The following is an 18939-nucleotide window of genomic DNA, read 5'->3' as shown; positions in this document are numbered from 1 at the left end:
TCAGTCAGTCAGTCAGTCAGTCTGTTAAACAGTCAAACAGTCAGTCAGTCAGTCAGTCTGTTAAACAGTCAGTCAGTCAGTCAGTCAGTCTGTTAAACAGTCAAACAGTCAGTCAGTCAGTCAGTCTGTTAAACAGTCAGTCAGTCAGTCAGTCAGTCTGTTAAACAGTCAAACAGTCAGTCAGTCTGTTAAACAGTCAGTCAGTCAGTCAGTCAGTCTGTTAAACAGTCAAACAGTCAAACAGTCAGTCAGTGAAAAACACATTGATCGTCGATAGTGTCTCTCTCTTCCAGTGTTAACTCCTGTATGGATCTGTATGGATCTGTATGGATCTGTATGGATCTGTATTGGATCTGTATTGATCTGTATGGATCTGTATTGATCTGTATGGATCTGTATTGATCTGTATGGATCTGTATTGGATCTGTATTGATCTGTATGGATCTGTATTGGATCTGTATGGGTCTGTATTGGATCTGTATGGGTCTGTATTGATCTGTATGGATCTGTATGGATCTGTATTGGATCTGTATTGATCTGTATGGATCTGTATGGGTCTGTATTGATCTGTATGGATCTGTATGGATCTGTATGGATCTGTATTGATCTGTATGGATCTGTATTGGATCTGTATGGATCTGTATGGATCTGTATTGGATCTGTATGGGTCTGTATGGGTCTGTATTGGATCTGTATGGATCTGTATTGGATCTGTATGGATCTGTATGGATCTGTATTGGATCTGTATGGGTCTGTATGGATCTGTATTGGATCTGTATGGATCTGTATTGGGCTGTATGGATCTGTATTGGATCTGTATGGATCTGTATTGGATCTGTATGGGTCTGTATGGATCTGTATTGGATCTGTATGGATCTGTATTGGGCTGTATGGATCTGTATTGGATCTGTATGGATCTGTATTGGGCTGTATGGATCTGTATTGGTCTGTATGGATCTGTATTGGTCTGTATTGATCTGCTGTTTCCATGTGCAGCTCTCAGTGAGCAGTCTGTGTGTTAAAGCGCTGCAGTGTTGAACCGGCTGGACGCCTCGCAGCCTGCAGCTCCGCCAGCAGGCGGCGCCGTCCGGGCTCCATCGTGTGAGTCTGTAGCGGTAGAAGCGGCTGAGGTTAAGATGCCGTGGCTGCGGTTCGGCCTCCGGCCTGCAGGCGGCGCTCCGCTTCGGCTCCACGCTGCTCCGTCTCAGGTGAACTTCTTCTTGGTGGCGGTGAAGCGCTCCATGTACTGAGAGAGAAACACCAGAAGAAGAGACTGACACCAGAACCTGATCTAACCGCTGAGGTTTTAGATCCATGAAACATTTTCTGATATCAAAGAAATATCTGGAGGTGACGTCACCTCGTCTACGATTGGCCGGTTATCCAGGAAGAAGAAAAACACAACAAACTACTGAATGGAGACAGAAACCAACAGCTGATTCTAACAGCTGAGGAGTTTTCCTTTAACCTGAACCGATTCTAACGAGACATTTGGATCAGAAACACTAGTATGGATGAATATGGAGTTATTGTTTTATCTTCTATCTGCTCTAAGCTTTTCTAAATCATCTTCTTTGCTGCTGCAGTAACTCGATTTCCCCACAGGATCAATAAAGTTAATCTAGGACCAATAAAGTTAATCTGTTCCAATACTGTGATAAGAAGCTGTAAACTGGAAGCATGAATGATTAACAGGAGCCGGTGAGACGAACTCTGATGTGAGGAACATGAACATGTTGAGTCTGAGGAGGCTGGCAGCAGAGTCTTTGCTTCCTGTATCTTCATATAAATATGAAGCAGTTTAGGTGATTTTCTTGCTGAAGGAACAGAGGAAAAACGAGCTTCAAGTTATGAGCAGAGAACCAACTCTTTTAGTTTCAAAATCACAGCTTAAAGGATTCAGCTGGTGTTTTAAAACACATTCTTATCGTCAACAAATCCTATGAAAATAATAAAATCAACAATGTGTTTGCTCTCCTCCCGTTACTTTCTGACTTCCCACGTTCCCTTTATCCGTCAACCCGGAAGTCATTGGCTCCAACTGTAAGCTAAAAACCTTTAAACACAGCTCACAAAGACATAGTTTACATTTTAAAAATCTCTAACTGTTACCATGAAAAGTCAGACTGTTGTAGTTATTACCAAATCAAATTCAAACGGGAACAAATCCTTCATTACGCCGGGGACTATTTTCTGTGCTGCGGAACTACTTTCCCGAGATGAAAACGTGTTTACGGTCGGCTTATTAAGTCGTTTGAGGAAAAAGTCGTCCGGCCCGGTGCATCGTGATGATGAAATATGCTGCAGAGCAGCAGCATGGCTCTGGGACGGGTTTAATAGTTTTTAATACAATGCAGTTCTATGGCTGCTGGGACATGAGGCTGCACTGGGACCGCTACATGGACCAGACTTGTTGGCAGAACAAATTCATTGATGATTTTGTTATTTTCATAGGATTTGTTGACGGTAAGAAATGCATTAAAAAACAGACTTATCCTTTAAATTGAAGGTTTGATTTGAAGAGTTTGGAGTTCAGTATGATTTATGGACATAGTCGTCTCTCCTCTGTCTGTCTGACTGTCTGCCTGCCTGCCTGTCTGTCTGTCTGTCTGTCTGTCTGACTGTCTGCCTGCCTGCCTGTCTGCCTGTCTGTCTGTCTGTCTGTCTGCCTGTCTGCCTGCCTGTCTGTCTGTCTGCCTGCCTGTCTGTCTGTCTGCCTGTCTGTCTGTCTGCCTGTCTGCCTGTCTGTCTGCCTGTCAGTCAGGATTATAATCCCGGTGGTTGGGTCTATATTTGACAGAGATTATGCAGACAGGATTACAGAAGCAGCTCTGCTGTCAGAGTGAAAAGTTTCAGAGGGAAACAGACTGAAGTCCGTCTGCTCTGAGCCGACAGGAAACGAGCTGAAGACACAACACACACTTCATGTTCCATCTGTTAACCTGCCAGGGGAAACACACTCCGTTAGTCTACATTGTGTTTGAAAAGTCATGTCAGCTGACTGCAGGCTAACAGTTCATATTTGAGGTTTACTCTTTACTTAATAAAGTTTTGAACCAGGCGATGCTGATATTTAGTTTATTCAACAAAGACAAAAAGCAGGATTACCTTACAGCTTGTTTGTGAAGGATAACACAACAAAGACTTATTTCCACTGTGGCTTTAACGTTAGCTGAAGTTGGAGCATATGTCACATCACCAGCACAAGGCTTTTTATGTTTTGAATTGTCTTTATTGTTCTTTTTTATGGTGCGAATAAATAAAACCTAAAACCAAAACAGTTATCTGTACTGACATGATGTGACACAAGTCAACCAGCAGATATCACAGACGGACGCTGTGTGTGTTCATCATGGTTTTGGTTTTAATAAACTCTAAATAATAATTAATAATTCTTTAGTGTTTTACAGTCGAGGCGGTTTTGTTTTGTCAAGCGGCTGAACTCCAGAACCGGTCAGACAGTGTTTGTGTACGATTCTTAGTGTTTGTTTTCACCTCCTTGGAGTCCCAGGTGGGTGGGGTTCACCCTGATCGTTGGCCCTGACCTAGCAGTAGTTGTAGTAGCTGCAGTATTAGTAGTAGAAGCAGTAGTAGTACTACAGTAATAGTTGTTTCAGTGTTTTAAGTAGTTGAAGTAGTACCTTCAGTAGCAGCTGTAGTAGTGTGAGAGTATAAAGCTGTTTAAGACTAGTCTGAGCTGTAGACTGGTCTTAGATTCTCAGGTTGGACTCGGCTAATTAAGACTGTTACGTAAATATTACAACTGACTTATGTTGAGGTGGGACAGTTAGCCCCTCCCCCCGGCTAATCTTGAGTTAAGAACTTTGTTGTTATGGCAACAAGTCGGCCAAACTGTCAGAGCGGGAAGCTTAAACACTGAAGCTGTTTCATACAAGATGACAAATCTTTGGTTTTTGGAAAGAACCTGAAGAAGAGAGAGAGTCTCTAGAGAGAAACATTAGAGATCTACAGCAATCAAGAAGTAGTACAACAGGGAAATATAAGCATCTATAGCAGGTTTGACTTAAAGTCAGGTTTAAGTCTAAGACCAGGTCTATCTTTATGCCTCTGGCCCCTGTTCTTCCTCCTGGTCTTCAGTCTGGGTAAAATGCATCTTTTCAATCTGAATCTGCCGCAGAAAACCGGATCGGCGCGGCGAGATGAAACTTTATGGTCCTCACCTTGTCGTAGCCCTCCAGGTCCCTCATCCTCTTCACCTCGAACAGGTTCCCCTCCACAGACAGCAGGGACACCTGGGAGGCGCCCAGGATGGACAGAGGGATGGAGGTCAGCTCCAGACAGTTCTCCTCCAGACGGAGAACCTTCAGCCGGGGACACCGAGAAACCTCCGCCGACAACATGGAGATCTGAGGGGGGAGGAGGAGAGGGTCTCGGTCCTGCTTTAAGGTTCTGGTACCTGGTTCTGATACCTGGTTCTCTTGGGGATTCTGGTACCTGGTTCTGGTTTAAGGTTCTGATACCTGGTTCTCTTGGGGATTCTGGTACCTGGTTCTGGTTTAAGGTTCTTGCACCTGGTTGTGGTTTAAGATTCTGGTGCCAAGATTCTATTAAAGGGGTTAGGGTTAGGGTTTGTATCTCTCTTGTATCTAGTTTTTGGTAGCTGGTTTTGTCAGAGATTCTGGTCCGTACTTTTAGTTGATGTGCACGGTTCAGTTCAGGGTTCTAGTATCTGGTTCTGTTAGAGGTTCTGGTACCTGGTTCTGGGTTTAAGGTTCTTGTAGCTGGTTTTGGTTTAAGGTGCTGATATCCAGGTTCTATTAGATTTATCTGGTTCTGAGTTTTTGTGTGAGACTCTAGTTTTGGTTGATGTTCCTGGTTCTGTTCAGGGTTCTAATATCTGGTTCTGTTGGAGATTCGGTCTGGGGTTCTGATTTGAGGTTCTGGGGGCAAGGTGGAGTTTTTGATACCTGGTTTTTGAGATTCTAGTCCCTAGCTTTAGTCCATGTACCTGGTTCAGTTCAGGGTTCAAGTGTCTGGTTCTGGTGGAGGTTCTGGTTCCTGGCTCTGGTTTAAAGTTCTTGTGTCTAGTTCTGAGCTTTTGGTACTTGGATTTATCTGATATTTTGGTGCATAGGTTTTGCTGATGTACCTGGTTCTGTACCTGGTTCAGGGTTCTAGTGTCTGGTTCTGTTGGAAGTTCTGTCTGAGGTTCCGGTACCTGGATCTGGTTAGGGTTTGGTACATTGTTCTGTTCTGGTAGTTTTGTGGTGGTGTGGTTTGTGCCGTTTCTGGTATCTGGTTCTATTTCAGGTCCTGGTATCTGGTTCTATTTCAGGTCCTGGTATCTGGTTCTATTTCAGGTCCTGGTACCTGGTTTTGGTTCAGGTTGTCGTACCTGGTTCTGGTTGAGGTTGATCTCGATGGCCTGCAGCTCCGAGACCTCGGCCGGAACGTTCTGGATGTGGTTCCGGGACAGATCCAGCAGGTCCAGGTGCCTCAGGGTTCCCAGGCCGGGGGGGAACTCTCGGAACTGGTTCCCGGCCAGGCAGAGGGTCCGCAGCGCGCGCAGCTGGCCGAGCGAGGCGGGCAGCTGCTGCAGCCGGTTCCCGCTCAGACTGAGGGTCTCCAGCTTCTTCAGCTTCCCCATCTCACCGGGCAGAACAGCTGAGGAGAACAGGGAACGTTACACCTGCGCTCAGCGTCAAGCTAGCCACGACAAACAAGACTTCCGGGTATAAACTTCAAAATAAAGGTCTCATTGGCAAACGTGTTTAAAGGTTTTTTTTAGTAATATAAAGTGCAGAAGTGGGAAATACATTTCACAGACTCATGGTGCGTTCATGTGCATCAGATATATCGGAAACATGAATTTCCTGCTTTGAAATATCACATGAACGCTCTCCAAAGTCGGATGATTAAGTTGAAAACTCTGAGAAAGTTTTGCTACCCGAGTTTCCGAGTTATGATGCAACGGTGACCTTTAACCTTCTGAACAAGGCGAAAAAATAAAGTTGTGTGTCAGTCAACAGAAAGAAAACACCCAGATAGATAGAAGTCAGATTAACTTGTTCAGCTGCAGGACGTCTGTGTTTGTTTATTGTTTGTTTTCCAGTTTTGATTTTCAGACAAAATCTCACATGAAAGCAACGCTGTTCAGCAGCCGACTGGGAAGTCCCGGATGTCGGACTTTCCCAGCAGAACCTGAACGCGGCGTCGGTCACGTGTCCGGAGGGAAGCAGCAGAGACTCACTGAGTTTGTTGGAGTTGAGCGTCAAACTCTTCAGCTGCAGAAAGTTTCCAATCGCAGCAGGAAGAACCTCGATCTTGTTACCGGACAGATCCACCGTCCGCAGGTTAGAGGTCAGCCGCTGCAGCTCCTCCGGGAACTACAACAACAACAACAACAACAACAACAACAACAACATCATTAGTCCCAAAACATGAAATACACATCAATCTCTCTTCAGTCAATTTTCAAAACGCTAGATATCCAATTAGGAGGAAATGCACTGCCTGAAGTTCAACATTCAGGAGCTGTAAAATCAATCAATAAATAAATAAATAACTTTACTTGTATAGCACTTTTCAAAACAAAGTTACTAAGTGCTTTACACTTTAAAGGATCCGGTGTGTTAAAGTGCCTCACTTAGTCCACCAAAGACAAAGCTGAATCGATTAGTCAATTTATCGATTAGTCAAGCAACAGAAAGTTTTTAATAATTCATGAATCATTTTAGTCGTTTATCAGTAAAAACACCAAACATTTCCTGGTTCCAGCTTCTCAGATTTGCTGCTTTTCTCTGTTTCATCTCTTTATTAAATGAATCTTTGTGTTTCCTGACTGAGGAAGAAACCTGAAGAATCACTTTGGGCTGTTTGGAGACAAATTTTATGACATCACGGATGACATCACTTTCGGCTTTTAGAGACTAAATGATTAATCGAAAAAAATAACCGATAGATCAACCGATAATGAAAATAATTGTGAGTTGCAGCCGTACACTTGAGTTCCCTGCTGTCCTTTAAAGAGTCAAATCATTTGGTTTCGTTTTGAGCCGTCAGTCATTATATTTTCAAATGGAGGAAATTCATTTTAGTAGAAAAATCAACAGGAATAATCTGCTGAAGCAAAGATCAGACAGCAGAGAGTAAACAGCCAGACTGCTGATCTGGGTTCAGCTTCAGATTAAAGAGCCACTCAGAGATTTAATATCCATCAAAAACAGACGGAGAAGTGTTAATCTGCACGAGGCTGAGAGCCGAGGTTCGTTTCAAACAGACGGAGAGTCTTCTGGAAACCTCCGTCTCACCAAGAAGACAAACTCATCCAGGCTTTCATCCAAACAGCCTCACAGAGCAGGAGAGGAGACTCATACATCTTTAATGAGAATCAAACCACCAATACTGGCAGTGTTAATGGTGAGGACAGAGGAGAGACAGGTAGAGACAGACAGACAGACAGGCAGGCAGATAGACAGAGAGACAGGCAGGCAGGCAGGCAGACAGACAGACAGACAGACAGACAGGCAGGCAGACAGTCTCGTACCTCTGGCAGTCCCTTCCCAGTCAGCTGGAAGACTCCGGTCTTCTGGGAAGTTTCCAGGTGAGACTTCAGAGCGCTGTTCCCCATCTGGACTGCTGTGGACCAGGAAACTGTCCAGGAAACGGTCCCGGGCCTCCGGCTCCTGCCCCCCCAACACCAACACCACCACCAGGGACACTGGGGTGGAGCTGCAGTGAGTCTAGTGGTAAAGTGGCGGGACAGAGTCTGTCCAAACAGGATCAGCTGAGGGGTTTGAAGCTTCTCTCCAGTGGGAAGTGACGCTGTGAGGCTGAACTCCCTGCAGCAGAGGATCAGATCAGGAGGGCGGTGTCAGCGTCACACCAACAACAAGCAACACGACTGGAAACACTAGCTAGCTAGACAGCTAGCTGTCAGTGACAAGAACCAAGAGACTGTAATCAAGTCAACACTTTAACCCACGTCCTGCCCGCTCCGTCGGGAGGAAACACACCGAGCTCATCGGTGTGGTTTCAGCCAAATATGAAACGAGCAAGGTAGCGTTAGCCAGCTAGCCGCAGCTAGCTTAGCTAACACAGCAGTTTTACTTACGTCAGAAAACAGGCGTAAAACTGGAGGTTTTCGTCCAAATCTTTAAGAAAGTCGCTCCAAGTAAAATCTTTGATATAATACAACTAACAGCAGAGCTGTCGAGGCGTTACAGCCGACAGACAGCCGGAGAATCCACTTCTGTACAGACAGACATGCAGCTAGCAGGCTGCTGGCACTACCCGTGTCAAGTTAGCCAGAATTACAAACAAGACTTCCGGTAATAAGCTTCAAAATAAAAGTCTTATTGGCGAATACGTGTTAAAAGTTTTCTTTTGAGTAATATAAAACGCAGAAGTGGGAAAGAATGTATTTATGATTAATCTGTAAACTAATACAATTTATATTTTCACAACGCCCTTCTCACAGCATATATTAACAGGCCGCCACTAAAATACGATTTGTTCGGCTGTAAAGCTCACAAATGGAACCAAGTCTTTTCATACGATTTTTTTTATTGTTTGGTGCACATCAATACATTTTTTATTTACATTTTTCATTTTCCAAAGTGACAATTTTTTACTTTACTCTTATTTTGACTTAAAATCTCCTTGCCTCCGGTCTAACTAAACCTGATCTCCCCTCCGCTGGAGGCAGTCAGACCTGCTCCTGCTTCCTGCTCCTCACCGGAAGTGACTGTTAAACCTGCAGAGAAGAAGAGCGGAGACAAAACAAACCGCCAGGCGGGACGAGCCGAGCCGAGCCGAGCTAAACTGAGCTGAAGGTTTTAGACAAGAATCTGACTGTTGACCGGTAAGAAGAAAACACCAAATCACCTCCGTTATTACCAGATATCATGAGTTTCATGATATAACTTTAACTGGCTGATCTGTTTCACTCGCGCTGTCGACAAAATCCACTTCTGATGGTTTCGGTGCCAGTTCAGTTCCGATCCGTCCGGACTGACGTCACGCCAAACTACATTCACAAATCTGAGCGTTTAATGCTGCCTTGCTTTTCGATAAACACACACACACACACACACTTGGCAGAACAAAACTCAACACAGTCTGAATCTAGAGGAGCCAGTCTCCAGTTCGGCATGCACCCAATACACAAAATGTCAATTATTTCAATAACATTACAGTTTTTAGAATTGGTTTCCTGTTTCTCCCATAATGAATAATCTGCTTCCACCAGAACAGACTGCAGAGGGCGCAGAGCAGCGGGACCAGTCCCAAAAAATAATTGTACTCAATTGTATTGAATTAAAGTTCTGGTCATTGTATGAGGAGTGCAGGAGAGAGAAGGTCTAAAGTCAGATTTTATTTTGGTTTGTATCTTTACTGATAAGCAAGGTCACACAGCTGCCAGGTTTTTGGATGGAGTTTGGCTTCTGTCCACACAGGAGATAAAGTCCAGCTGGCTGATATGTGTGTGTGTGTGTGTGTGTGTGTGTGTGTGTGTGTTTCAGTCCAGATGAGCCAGCTGACCCAGGACCTGTGTGTGTTCTCGGTGTCTCCTGCTGCCAGCCTGCTGGTCAGGTGTGTGTCCAGAGGAGCGCTGAGCCAGGTGAGGAGGGGGGGGGGATCTTTAGAGTTCAGAAAAAGAACAGAAAATATCCACAAAATGAGAGAAAGTGACTCATAACACTTTGGGTGAACTGCTCCTTTAAGCTGGTGATCACAGAGCTTCACCAACCAATCAGAGACAAGAAACTGAACCGTTAAAGAAACCGCTACTGAACCGTAAACAGCCAGGAGATAATATCTGTGATTAGTCCAGCTGGCTGTTGGATGCAGAGCAAACATCAGACAGAGCCTTAGACCATAACACAGATGCTATGAAACGAGTTATTAAATTATTACATTTTCCGTAGAGAAGAGGAGGCAGGATGACGGTGATGCAGCAGTTTATTTCATCTGGTTTCACTGTCAGATTTGTCAGTGACTGCTGCTGCAGATTTTGACCCAGATTTGCCCTGAAGGTTTCCTGCACAGCAGCAGCAGGAGACTCATCCTGTCCCGCAGCCTCCGGACAGTCTCATGAGCAGCAAAGGTCATCCTGCACGGTGTTGTAAGACTGCGGAGGTCGTCTCTAACTCTCCTATTGGTTCTCCCTGCCGTCTCCTCGTCCTATAGGAGGAGATAGACTCCGCCTCCGGGCAGAGCTCCGCCTTCTCCCCTCAGCTCCTGCAGGCGGAGCAGCAGATCCAGACCAGGAGGCGGCTGGACGAGGTCTGACAGCATCTCTTTTTTTATTTAAATACAAGAAATCCAAAATTTAAAAAAAGAAGAAAACAAATCTAATTTTAAGGCCTTAAAATTCTGAAGTCATTGTATCTGCTTTACTAAATACAGTTCAAGTTCAAATGTATTTAATGTATTATTTATAGTTTATAGTTTCATAACTTTCATCAGCTGTTGGGTCAGAAGCTGGCTGCTTTAGTTTCTCTTCAGAGTGTTTTTCTGAAACCTGCAGAGACTCAGAATATTCTCTGCAGCTGGTTGTTGGTGGTGGCGTTGCTCAGGGACTCAGGTGTTGAGGTGTTGATGTGTGTTGGAGGGATTTGAACCTGTGACCTGCGCTGCGGCTCAGTGGGCGGAGCTTCAGAGCCGCAGGTTTGACTCCCAGACCGTCTTCTTCTTCTTCTTCTTCTCGTTTCAGTTGCAGCTGCAGATGGAGCTGCTGCAGGCGGAGAAGGAGAGCGCCGACATCACACACCCGCTCTACCTGAGTGAGAGAGAGAGAGAGAGAGTGTGTGTGTGTGAGAGACAGAGAGAGAGAGAGAGAGAGATAGTGTGAGAGAGACAGAGAGAGAGAGAGAGAGTGTGAGAGAGAGAGAGACAGAGAGAGAGTGTGTGTGTGTGTGTGTGTGTGAGAGAGAGAGAGAGTGTGTGTGTGTGTGTGTGTGTGTGTGAGAGACAGAGAGAGAGAGCAGACACTGACATTTTATAGACTAGATGATTAATCGATTTATCTAAAAAAAAAAATCAATAATGAAAGTAATCGTTAGTTGCAGCCCTGAACTGATCACTCGTTCTTCTTCTCTTCTACTTTTCCCTCCATTCTCTCTTCCCTTCTGTTTTGTTTTGTTCCATCTGAATCTGATTCTTCTCTTCCTCTCTCATCACTCCGTTCTGCTCAAACCAACTTTCTATTTCATTTTTTTCCTTTTACTCTTTCATATTCTGTTCTATCCTGTTCCTTCTATTCTGTCACATTTTATTCTATTCTACTCATCTTCTTCCATATTCTTTTTATATTCTATTTCTTCTCTACTGTTCTCTTCCTCTACTGTTGCTTCTGTCCTGCCTCCTACCTCCTACCTCCTATCTCCTTCCCCCTACCTCCTGTCTCCTATCTCCTACATCTCATCTCCTAACCCTTGTCTCCTACTACCTACCTCTTGTACCCTGTCTCCTGCCTGTTCTTTCCTTTGTCCTACCTCCTGGCTCCTACACTGTCTCCTACCTCCTACCCCCCCCCCCTCCTGCAGGTGGGAGGTTCCAGGTTCTGCAGCGGTTCTCCAGCCACCTGCAGCAGGTTCTGCAGGAGCAGGTGGTTCTGAGACAGAGGCTGATGAGGCTGCTGGCCGGAAGCAGCCTGCCGCTGCAGGCAGAGCTGCACAGGTACAGTCTGCTGCATCTAGATCTATACTGACCTGTAATACAGTCTGCTGCATCTAGATCTATACTGACCTGTAATACAGTCTGCTGCATCTAGATCTATACTGTTCTGTAATACAGTCTGCTGCATCTAGATCTATACTGTTCTGTAATACAGTCTGCTGCATCTAGATCTATACTGACCTGTAATACAGTCTGCTGCATCTAGATCTATACTGACCTGTAATACAGTCTGCTGCACCTAGATCTATACTGACCTGTAATACAGTCTGCTGCACCTAGATCTATACTGACCTGTAATAATACTGTCTAGTGTTACTGTGAATCCTCCTGTGTGAATAAAGTTTAAAGCAGCAGTGTGTGTGTGTGTGTGTGCGTGTGCGTGTGCGCGTGTGCGTGTGCGTGTGCGTGTGTGTGTGTGCGTGCGTGCGTGCGTGCGTGCGCGCGCGCGCGTGTGTGTGTGTCAGGTGTGTGTGTGAGGCGGTGAAGCTGCTGCTGGACTTCATAGGAAACCTGGAGGAGAAGCTGAGCGCCGTGCGGAGCCGTCCGGCCGGCGCCGCCCACCTGGACCGCCTGGTACTGAGCTGTCCATCATGATGATGTCATCAGGGGGCGGGGCTCTGGATTGGCACGCTTCGTATCTCTGATGCTGCTGATTGGATTTTTCCGCTCCGACGTTTTTTAAATTACACTGATTGGCCGAAGGGGCGCTACAGCGTTTGTTTACTTGCTACTGATTGGCTGAGGAGGAATGACATGTTTCACTGATTTCTCTCTCTCTCTCTCTTTCTCTCTCTTTCTCTCTCTCTTTCTCTCTCTCTCCCCCAGAATGCCTCTCTCGCCCAGTTACTGGCTCAGGTGGTTGAAGTGGAGAATTTGTCCTATCAGGTTCTCCAGTGGAAGGAAGTCCGCAGCAGCCTGCTGACTGACAGCTCCGCCTGAACCCGCCCACAGGAAGTGATGCATCAACAGAAAATCCAAGCTCCGCCCACACTGTTTGATTGACAGGTGGAAATGTAAAACGCATCACTTCCTCTAACTGATAAAGACTGAACTCACTGCTCAACATCAGCAGAGTGTTTATTATGAGACTCCTTTGGTTTTAAGAAGCAGTCACTTCCTGCTCCGTGTCACATGAGTCCTCGGCTGCTGATTGGCCGGTGAGGAGGAGGAAGCTTCCGGCGTCGAACTCTCTGCTGTGGTTTCTGTTCCAGAGGGAATCACAGAAGAAGAGTTCATCTCCAAAACGCTGCTCATCCATCTTGGAAAAACAAAGAGCTGAAGATCACTGTTGAGCTTTTCTGCTATAAAGATCGAAGCAAGACTCGACATTTAACAACTAAAATACCTTTACTGCCTTTATTAAGAATTATCTTCATGCCTTAATTTGGGGAGCACAAGAAAAAGTCTTCAGCACACTGAACAGAATAACAGTTTTTACACTGTTGGTTTGACAGTTTTATTCTTGTATTTTTCAGCTTTATGTTTCTGAAATAAATTGTTTTGTAGAAAATAACTGTTGTAAATATCAGTACCTGCACTGTTCTGTTTTATAAATCAGACATAATAAATTCTGACATGTGAAGCTGGTTGTTGTATTTGTGCTGCACAAATAATTCTAAAAATATAAAATCATAAAAATTACTCGTTCATTTTCCAAATTTTGAGATCTGCACTTCTCAAACCTGCTGCTGTTCAGCTTCCACCAAGAATAAAAGCACAGAGCCTCACTGAGCTCCAACAGAAACATGTTCAGGTTTTTACATTCATACTGATGAAATTCTATCAAACATCTGTATCATCTTAATAAGGGTAAACTGTATTTGGCAAATGAAAAGGTGACTTCAGGTCTAACAGCGTCTCTGCTGCAGAGGATCAACTCAGCTAAACTATTTTCCGCGTTGGTTTGTCAAATACAGTTTACCATCTGATTAAGTTCCTATTAATCTTTCTTATAGCTTCATAGTATTCTAGTGAACAGTTGGAGTGGCGTTAGTTTAAGAAAACAGAAGAAAATGAAAACAGAAGTAGGCAACATTTCTGAAAACAAATACTATTGGTTAATATTAGTGATCAGTAGTGATTGGTTGTCTTGCGGTGATCGATACTGTGTGTCTGACCTGTGTATCGCTGACTCAGCAGCTCTGCCAGCGGCCTGGCGGTCTGGAGGCGGTTGCCTGGATACCGTTCCTCCTCCAGCTCCTCCAGCAGCAGCAGTTTACCTGCGATGACACGTATGCTGCAGAGACGCTGCAGCTGCAGACACAGACAGGTTCAGAAACCAGTTCAATAAACCAGTTCAGACTGTTCACTCTTCAAATAAACCAGTTTCTCTCTCCACTGTCTTCATCTTTTCCTGTAATCTTGTTTCTGAATCTTTTGACTGAAACACTTTGAGAGTTTTGGTTTTAAGTAATTGAAGTTATGAATAAAGTTTGTATTGGTACCTGAGTCTGGATGCTGCGCGCGTCGCTCTGCTCCGCCTGCAGGCTGCAGCCGCAGCGCCGCAGCAGCTGCTGCAGCTGCCTGCAACACACAAACTGTCAGCACTCACTGAATACCACAACAGATGAAGATGTGTCTGTTAATCTGCTCATTTTCCACATTTACTGGGTTGAATTCTACATTAAACAGGCTCTGGCTGCTATGAGTTAAATAACACATTGATAGCATACATGTCTAGATGCTCCTGAACACATCACCAGTGATGTAACCTGGGGTCATCGGATGTTTCGGGTCTTCCAACATCAGACACCTCGCCCAGGCGACCCAGCCATGGTTGATCAGACCACGGCTTGTGTTCAGGTGGCATTTGCTCCTCCCCATGGTCCTCCCCTCTCCGGTGATGCCCAGATCACTCAAGGCTCAAACCTCTGCAGCCACCCTCAGTGGGCCTGCACCTCACCTTCCAGCCCTGCTTACAGCAGTCGATGACAAGATCTTTATATTTGGCCCTCTTCCTCTCGTGGTCTTCCTCCGGATGGTGCTGTCAGCTCCAAAAGGATGATGCTCTTAGTTGCCTCTGAGACCAGGAGGATGTCTGGCCCAGGCTAGTGGTGGCAATGTGACATGGGACCTTCAGCTGCTTCTCCAGGTCCACAGAGAGCTGCCGGTCCTGAGCAGTTTCCAGGATTCCTGACGGCTTCCCGGCTCCCGCTCCTGGCTGCTCTCCACTCTTCATGAAGGTGCTCGTCTGAGTGGTGGGGCGCGCTCGTCTGCAGCTGTTGTTTCCCGTGCTGATGGCTTTCATGATGGGTTTCGGCACCCGGTCATGGTGCCGGGTGGACCGGCACTGTCCTAGAGCCTTTGGACAGCAGCTCAAGATGTGCTCCAGCGTTCCTCTGCCTGGGCATTGCGGACAGACCGGAGACTCCACTTTGCCCCAGCTGAAGAGGTTTGACGGGCTGGGCAGGACATCGTACACCGCCTGAACCAGGAACTTGGTGCGCTGAGGCTCTGCCATAGATCCGTCCATGTCACTTGTCGGTCCATGGCCTGCTCTCACCTCATCCAGGCTCCCTGCTGTCTCATGCTGACTCTGCTGGACTTCTCGTCCTCCACAGTCGCCCTCACTTCCTCCTGAACCGGTCTGCGCCTCTCCTTCCCCTTGGCCTTGTCATACTGGGGAGTAGAGAACGTTCCCAGACCGGCTCTTCCCCGGGTCACTGCTCCCACCAGGACACTGTGACGTAGCTGAGACTCTGCCTGCAGCACCGCCTCCTCGGCTCTCCACTTCATCCCGGTCTTGACCACCACCCCTGCCTGGGCCACCTTCGGGTCTCTAGCGTCCTTGTACATCATCACCTCTCTCGCCTGAGTCACCTCTTCAAAGGACTTCAGGGGCAGCTTGAGCTTGGTGTTATTCCCCTAGAGGGCGATGGTACTGAGGCTTCTAGACAGTCCCAGCCACCTGAGACAGCTGCTGACCTTCCTCTCCAAGGTCTCTAAGATGGAGATGGGGACCTCGTAGACAAGCAGCGGCCAGAGTATCCTTGGCAGGATCCCGTGCTGATAGATCCACGCCTTGAACTTGCCGGGAAGCCCTGACCGGTCAGCTGCTCTCAGCCAGTCCTCCAGCTCCTGATAGGCAGCCTGGACTGATGTTGTGTCCTTCAGGCTGCTGTTGAACACCTTGCCAAGGCTCTTCACTGGCTTTTCAGAGACAGTTGGGATTGTTGTACCTTCAATGCTGAAGCGGAACATGTCCCAGACTTCGCCCCCTTCTTCAGCACCAGTGATCTTGATTTTGCCAGCTTGAAGCTCATCCTTGCCCATCGAATCAGGTTCTCCAGTCCCTGCAGGATCCACCTGCTTCCTGGCACTGACTCGGTGGTGACTGTCAGGTCATCCATGAAGGCCCTGATTGGTGGTTGACGCGTCCCCGACTTGGTCCGAGGGCCCCGACACTCCGGTTTGGGAGACTTGACGATCATGTTCATTGCCAAGGTGAAGAGGATCATGGAGATGGTCCAGCCTGTGATGATCCCACCTCCAGTCTGTGCCACTGTGATGTTACTGACCCTGTCGAGACTCTCATACTGAACTGGCTGTCATAGTCCAGGATGAGATCTGCCACTTGGCCCGGCTCATGATACTTGACCATGGTTGTCTGGACCAGCTTGTGGGGGATGGAGCCGTAGGCGTTGGCCAGGTCAAGCCAGAGCACTGTCAGGTCTCCCTTGTTCTTCGCACACACACACACACACACACAGTATCTCCACATATATACACACATATCCTTCCTATAGACCCAGGTCGACCCCCCGTCCCCCGTCCTCCTCACCTGTGCACCAGCAGGTTGGGTTCGACAGCGACTCGTCTCAGCAGGACGCTCTGCAGCTCGACGGACGGCGCTCCGCAGCGCTGCAGCAGCTGGCAGGCGGCCAGGCGAAGCTCCGCCTCCTCCTCCCTCTGCAGGCACCGCAGCAGCTCCGCCTGGACGTCCCGGGACGACAAACTCAACGCACCTAAAGCTGCAACAACACACAGAACTCTCACTCTGCCTCAGTTTCCAGGAACCAGGAAGCACAGGGTTTCTGCACTCACTTGGACATCAAACTGTTGTAAACCAGTAAACTGCTTTTCTGTGGGTTTCTGTCTCTGTTTGGTGTCACAGATCAGTAAATGTCTTGCAGGACGATGCACCTCTCATGGCGGAGAGTCGGACCTGCCAGGCCGGGTCGTCCTGCAGGAGCTCCAGCAGCCGATTCAACACCTGAAACCAAACAAACCAACATTCATCCTCACAAGAGAGAGCTGGAATATGGCTGCAGAGCAAAATACAGAGATAATCCTGAGGCTAATGGACTAGACAGGTGTATAAAATGGTGGAGTCTATTTACTGTATCCTGTTATAGATGCAGCCATTTGTAGAATCCCAGTTTTACTGCGTGCTTGCTGAAGTACTGCTGAGCTGTTGCTCCGTCCCACAGAGAAACGCTTTGGAAAAAATACAGGTTTTCCTCTCAGCCGCAGGAAATGACAAGGATTGGTCTGAAAACTCGTTGGCTGAAAGATATTACAATTTTACTTTAAAGTTCCCATATTATTTAGTTTTAGTGACTGACACTGTTTATATGCTTTGGTAGAAAAAAGTGCTTAGAATTTATTTCAAATTTGATTTCAAATGACTAAAAATCACCTTTTGAAGCAAAGTGAAGCAGTGACCCTGGAGGATGTTTCTCTGTATTCTAAATGTAATTACAGTGAGATACAACAGACTGATACTGCTGTACACTGTTCCTGCCCAGAGAGAAGCATTACTAAACGTTTTGGTGCGTAAACCACTTCCTGTGGGTGTGTCTTGTGGGCGGAGCCAGCGGTGAGCCGGTTGTGTCTGTCAAGGTGAGGCTGGAGGCCGCAGAGCAGGAAGTCACAGCAACAACAACAATGGAGGAAAGAAGAAAAAAGGAAGAAGAGCGAAGCAAAACGTTCAGAAACACGGTGAACATCAGCGTCAGATCGGCTGTGGAGGCTTTACGCCTCAGGAGAGATGACATCATCAAGTTGACTGACAGGTGGTGGGGCGGGAACTCGACCAAATGAGGGGCCGGAGGGCGGGGCTAATAGTACACTTCCTGTCTTAAGGAGAAAAGCTGCAGATTGTAGCTGTAACACCTTCAGAGTTCCAGTTTTCCTATCGTCATTTATTCAGCACTAGAGCTTTATAATGAACCTTTCTGACATGTCAGAGGCTGAAGTTTCTCCCTCCTCGTCTCTCACCAGCTCGTCCGTCGGCAGAGCGGCGGCGGTGAGGCAGGCTTGTTGACGGACGGAGACAAACTGATCGCTGAGGCAGGACAGGAACGGTGCGAGCAGCTTAGCCGTCATGATCTGCAGGCGGCCAATCAGATCCAGAGCCTCCACCCTTCGCCTGAACGCCCCGCCCTCCAGCTTCAACCTACGGCCAATAGGAGAGATCAGAAAGGATGACTGACAGCGTTACACCGACGTTTCAGACCCGTTTACACCTGGTGTTTCATGTGACTATCTGGATGTGACGTATCCACATTACATTTACATTTGTTATCAAAAATGCATCTTTGGCAGCCGGACAGAAATATGAAAGTCTGGACCCACCTGACTGAATGTTCCTCATTCTCTTACAGTCATTTTGATCTAAAGGCTTCTGCTTAAATGCTTGAAATTAGTTTCTTAGACAAATATAAATAGTGAAGTTGATCCTATGTATGAATTTCTTTCACTTTTTTGCTCGCTGCATAATTCCATTTGTGTTATTTCATAGTTTTGAGTCTTTACTGTTATTCTGAAATGTGTAAAAAAGTAAAAATAAAGAAAAATGTGGTGTGTCCAAACTGTTGACTGGTAGCGTGTGGTAATGTACCATCTCATCCCTCATACAGTATCAGACTTTGTTACGTTCGTCCAAACCTCCTATCAGTCTGTTATGTTTCTTATTCCTGGTACTATATCTGAGTTGGTTATATACTGTGTGTCTGTTGTGTGGGTGCCGTCTCCTCCCTGGTACAGCACCTGAGCTCGTTGTGAAGGTCTCGTCCCTTTCCCAGCATCCCCAGCGCCCGGGCGGCGGCGCGGCGGACCGGGCGGCTCCAGTCGTTCCACATCAGGAAGGTCAGCTTGTTCACCACATCCTGTTACAGACGCATCAATACAACAATATCATTCATATTCACTCCTGTTACAGAGACATACCAATACAAAAATTAATTATCAATCCTGTTACGGAGACGCACCAATACAACAACACTCATTAATACACAGCGGGCGGTTTGGTTAAATTCATCATGGTGAACGGTTTCCAGGTAACATGTTTAGATT

General features: G+C 46.6%; 2 protein-coding genes across 3 annotated transcripts; one reads left to right on the top strand and one right to left on the bottom strand.

Annotated features, from left to right (window-relative positions):
• Window positions 1-236: 236 nt before the first annotated feature.
• Window positions 237-8367, bottom strand: lrrc57 (leucine rich repeat containing 57). Its single transcript, XM_071909338.2, has 6 exons — window positions 8075-8367; window positions 7508-7802; window positions 6212-6347; window positions 5357-5625; window positions 4182-4367; window positions 237-1246 (listed from the first exon to the last, which is right to left on the bottom strand). Exons 2-6 carry the CDS (start codon window positions 7589-7591, stop codon window positions 1205-1207), a joined length of 717 nt encoding a protein of 238 aa, XP_071765439.2. The 5' UTR covers window positions 7592-7802; window positions 8075-8367; the 3' UTR covers window positions 237-1204.
• A 309-nt stretch (window positions 8368-8676) lies between these two features.
• haus2 (HAUS augmin like complex subunit 2) lies at window positions 8677-13103 on the top strand. Of its 2 annotated transcripts, none has more exons than XM_071909336.2 (7): window positions 8677-8824; window positions 9491-9583; window positions 10153-10248; window positions 10679-10748; window positions 11511-11643; window positions 12108-12216; window positions 12469-13103. In XM_071909336.2, the coding sequence occupies exons 2-7, from the start codon at window positions 9491-9493 to the stop codon at window positions 12580-12582; spliced, it is 615 nt and encodes a 204-aa protein (XP_071765437.2). In that variant the 5' UTR covers window positions 8677-8824; the 3' UTR covers window positions 12583-13103. The 2 variants fall into 2 exon arrangements, with proteins under 2 accessions (XP_071765437.2, XP_071765436.2); XM_071909335.2 differs by having other exon boundaries at window positions 8679-8824; window positions 9486-9583; window positions 12469-13095.
• The last annotated feature ends 5836 nt before the right edge of the window (window positions 13104-18939 follow it).

The sequence above is a fragment of the Centroberyx gerrardi genome, chromosome 17, assembly GCF_048128805.1.
Source record: "Centroberyx gerrardi isolate f3 chromosome 17, fCenGer3.hap1.cur.20231027, whole genome shotgun sequence".
Lineage (NCBI taxonomy): Eukaryota > Metazoa > Chordata > Actinopteri > Beryciformes > Berycidae > Centroberyx > Centroberyx gerrardi.
The sequence above is the reverse complement of the archived record's forward strand: the minus strand, read 5'-3'. Positions and strand labels throughout refer to the sequence as shown.

Excerpts from the sequence above, each read along its gene's own strand:
- lrrc57 (XM_071909338.2), bottom strand. The coding sequence starts at position 7,591 with ATGGGGAACAGCGCTCTGAAGTCTCACCTGGAAACTTCCCAGAAGACC. Across the intron at positions 6,348-7,507 it reads CTGGGAAGGGACTGCCAGAG|TTCCCGGAGGAGCTGCAGCG; the intron begins GTACGAGACTGT and ends TTGTTGTTGTAG. Across the intron at positions 4,368-5,356 it reads TCAACCTCAACCAGAACCAG|ATCTCCATGTTGTCGGCGGA; the intron begins GTACGACAACCT and ends CTCCCCCCTCAG.
- haus2 (XM_071909336.2), top strand. The coding sequence starts at position 9,491 with ATGAGCCAGCTGACCCAGGACCTGTGTGTGTTCTCGGTGTCTCCTGCT. Across the intron at positions 9,584-10,152 it reads CCAGAGGAGCGCTGAGCCAG|GAGGAGATAGACTCCGCCTC; the intron begins GTGAGGAGGGGG and ends CTCGTCCTATAG. Across the intron at positions 10,749-11,510 it reads CACACACCCGCTCTACCTGA|GTGGGAGGTTCCAGGTTCTG; the intron begins GTGAGAGAGAGA and ends CCCCTCCTGCAG.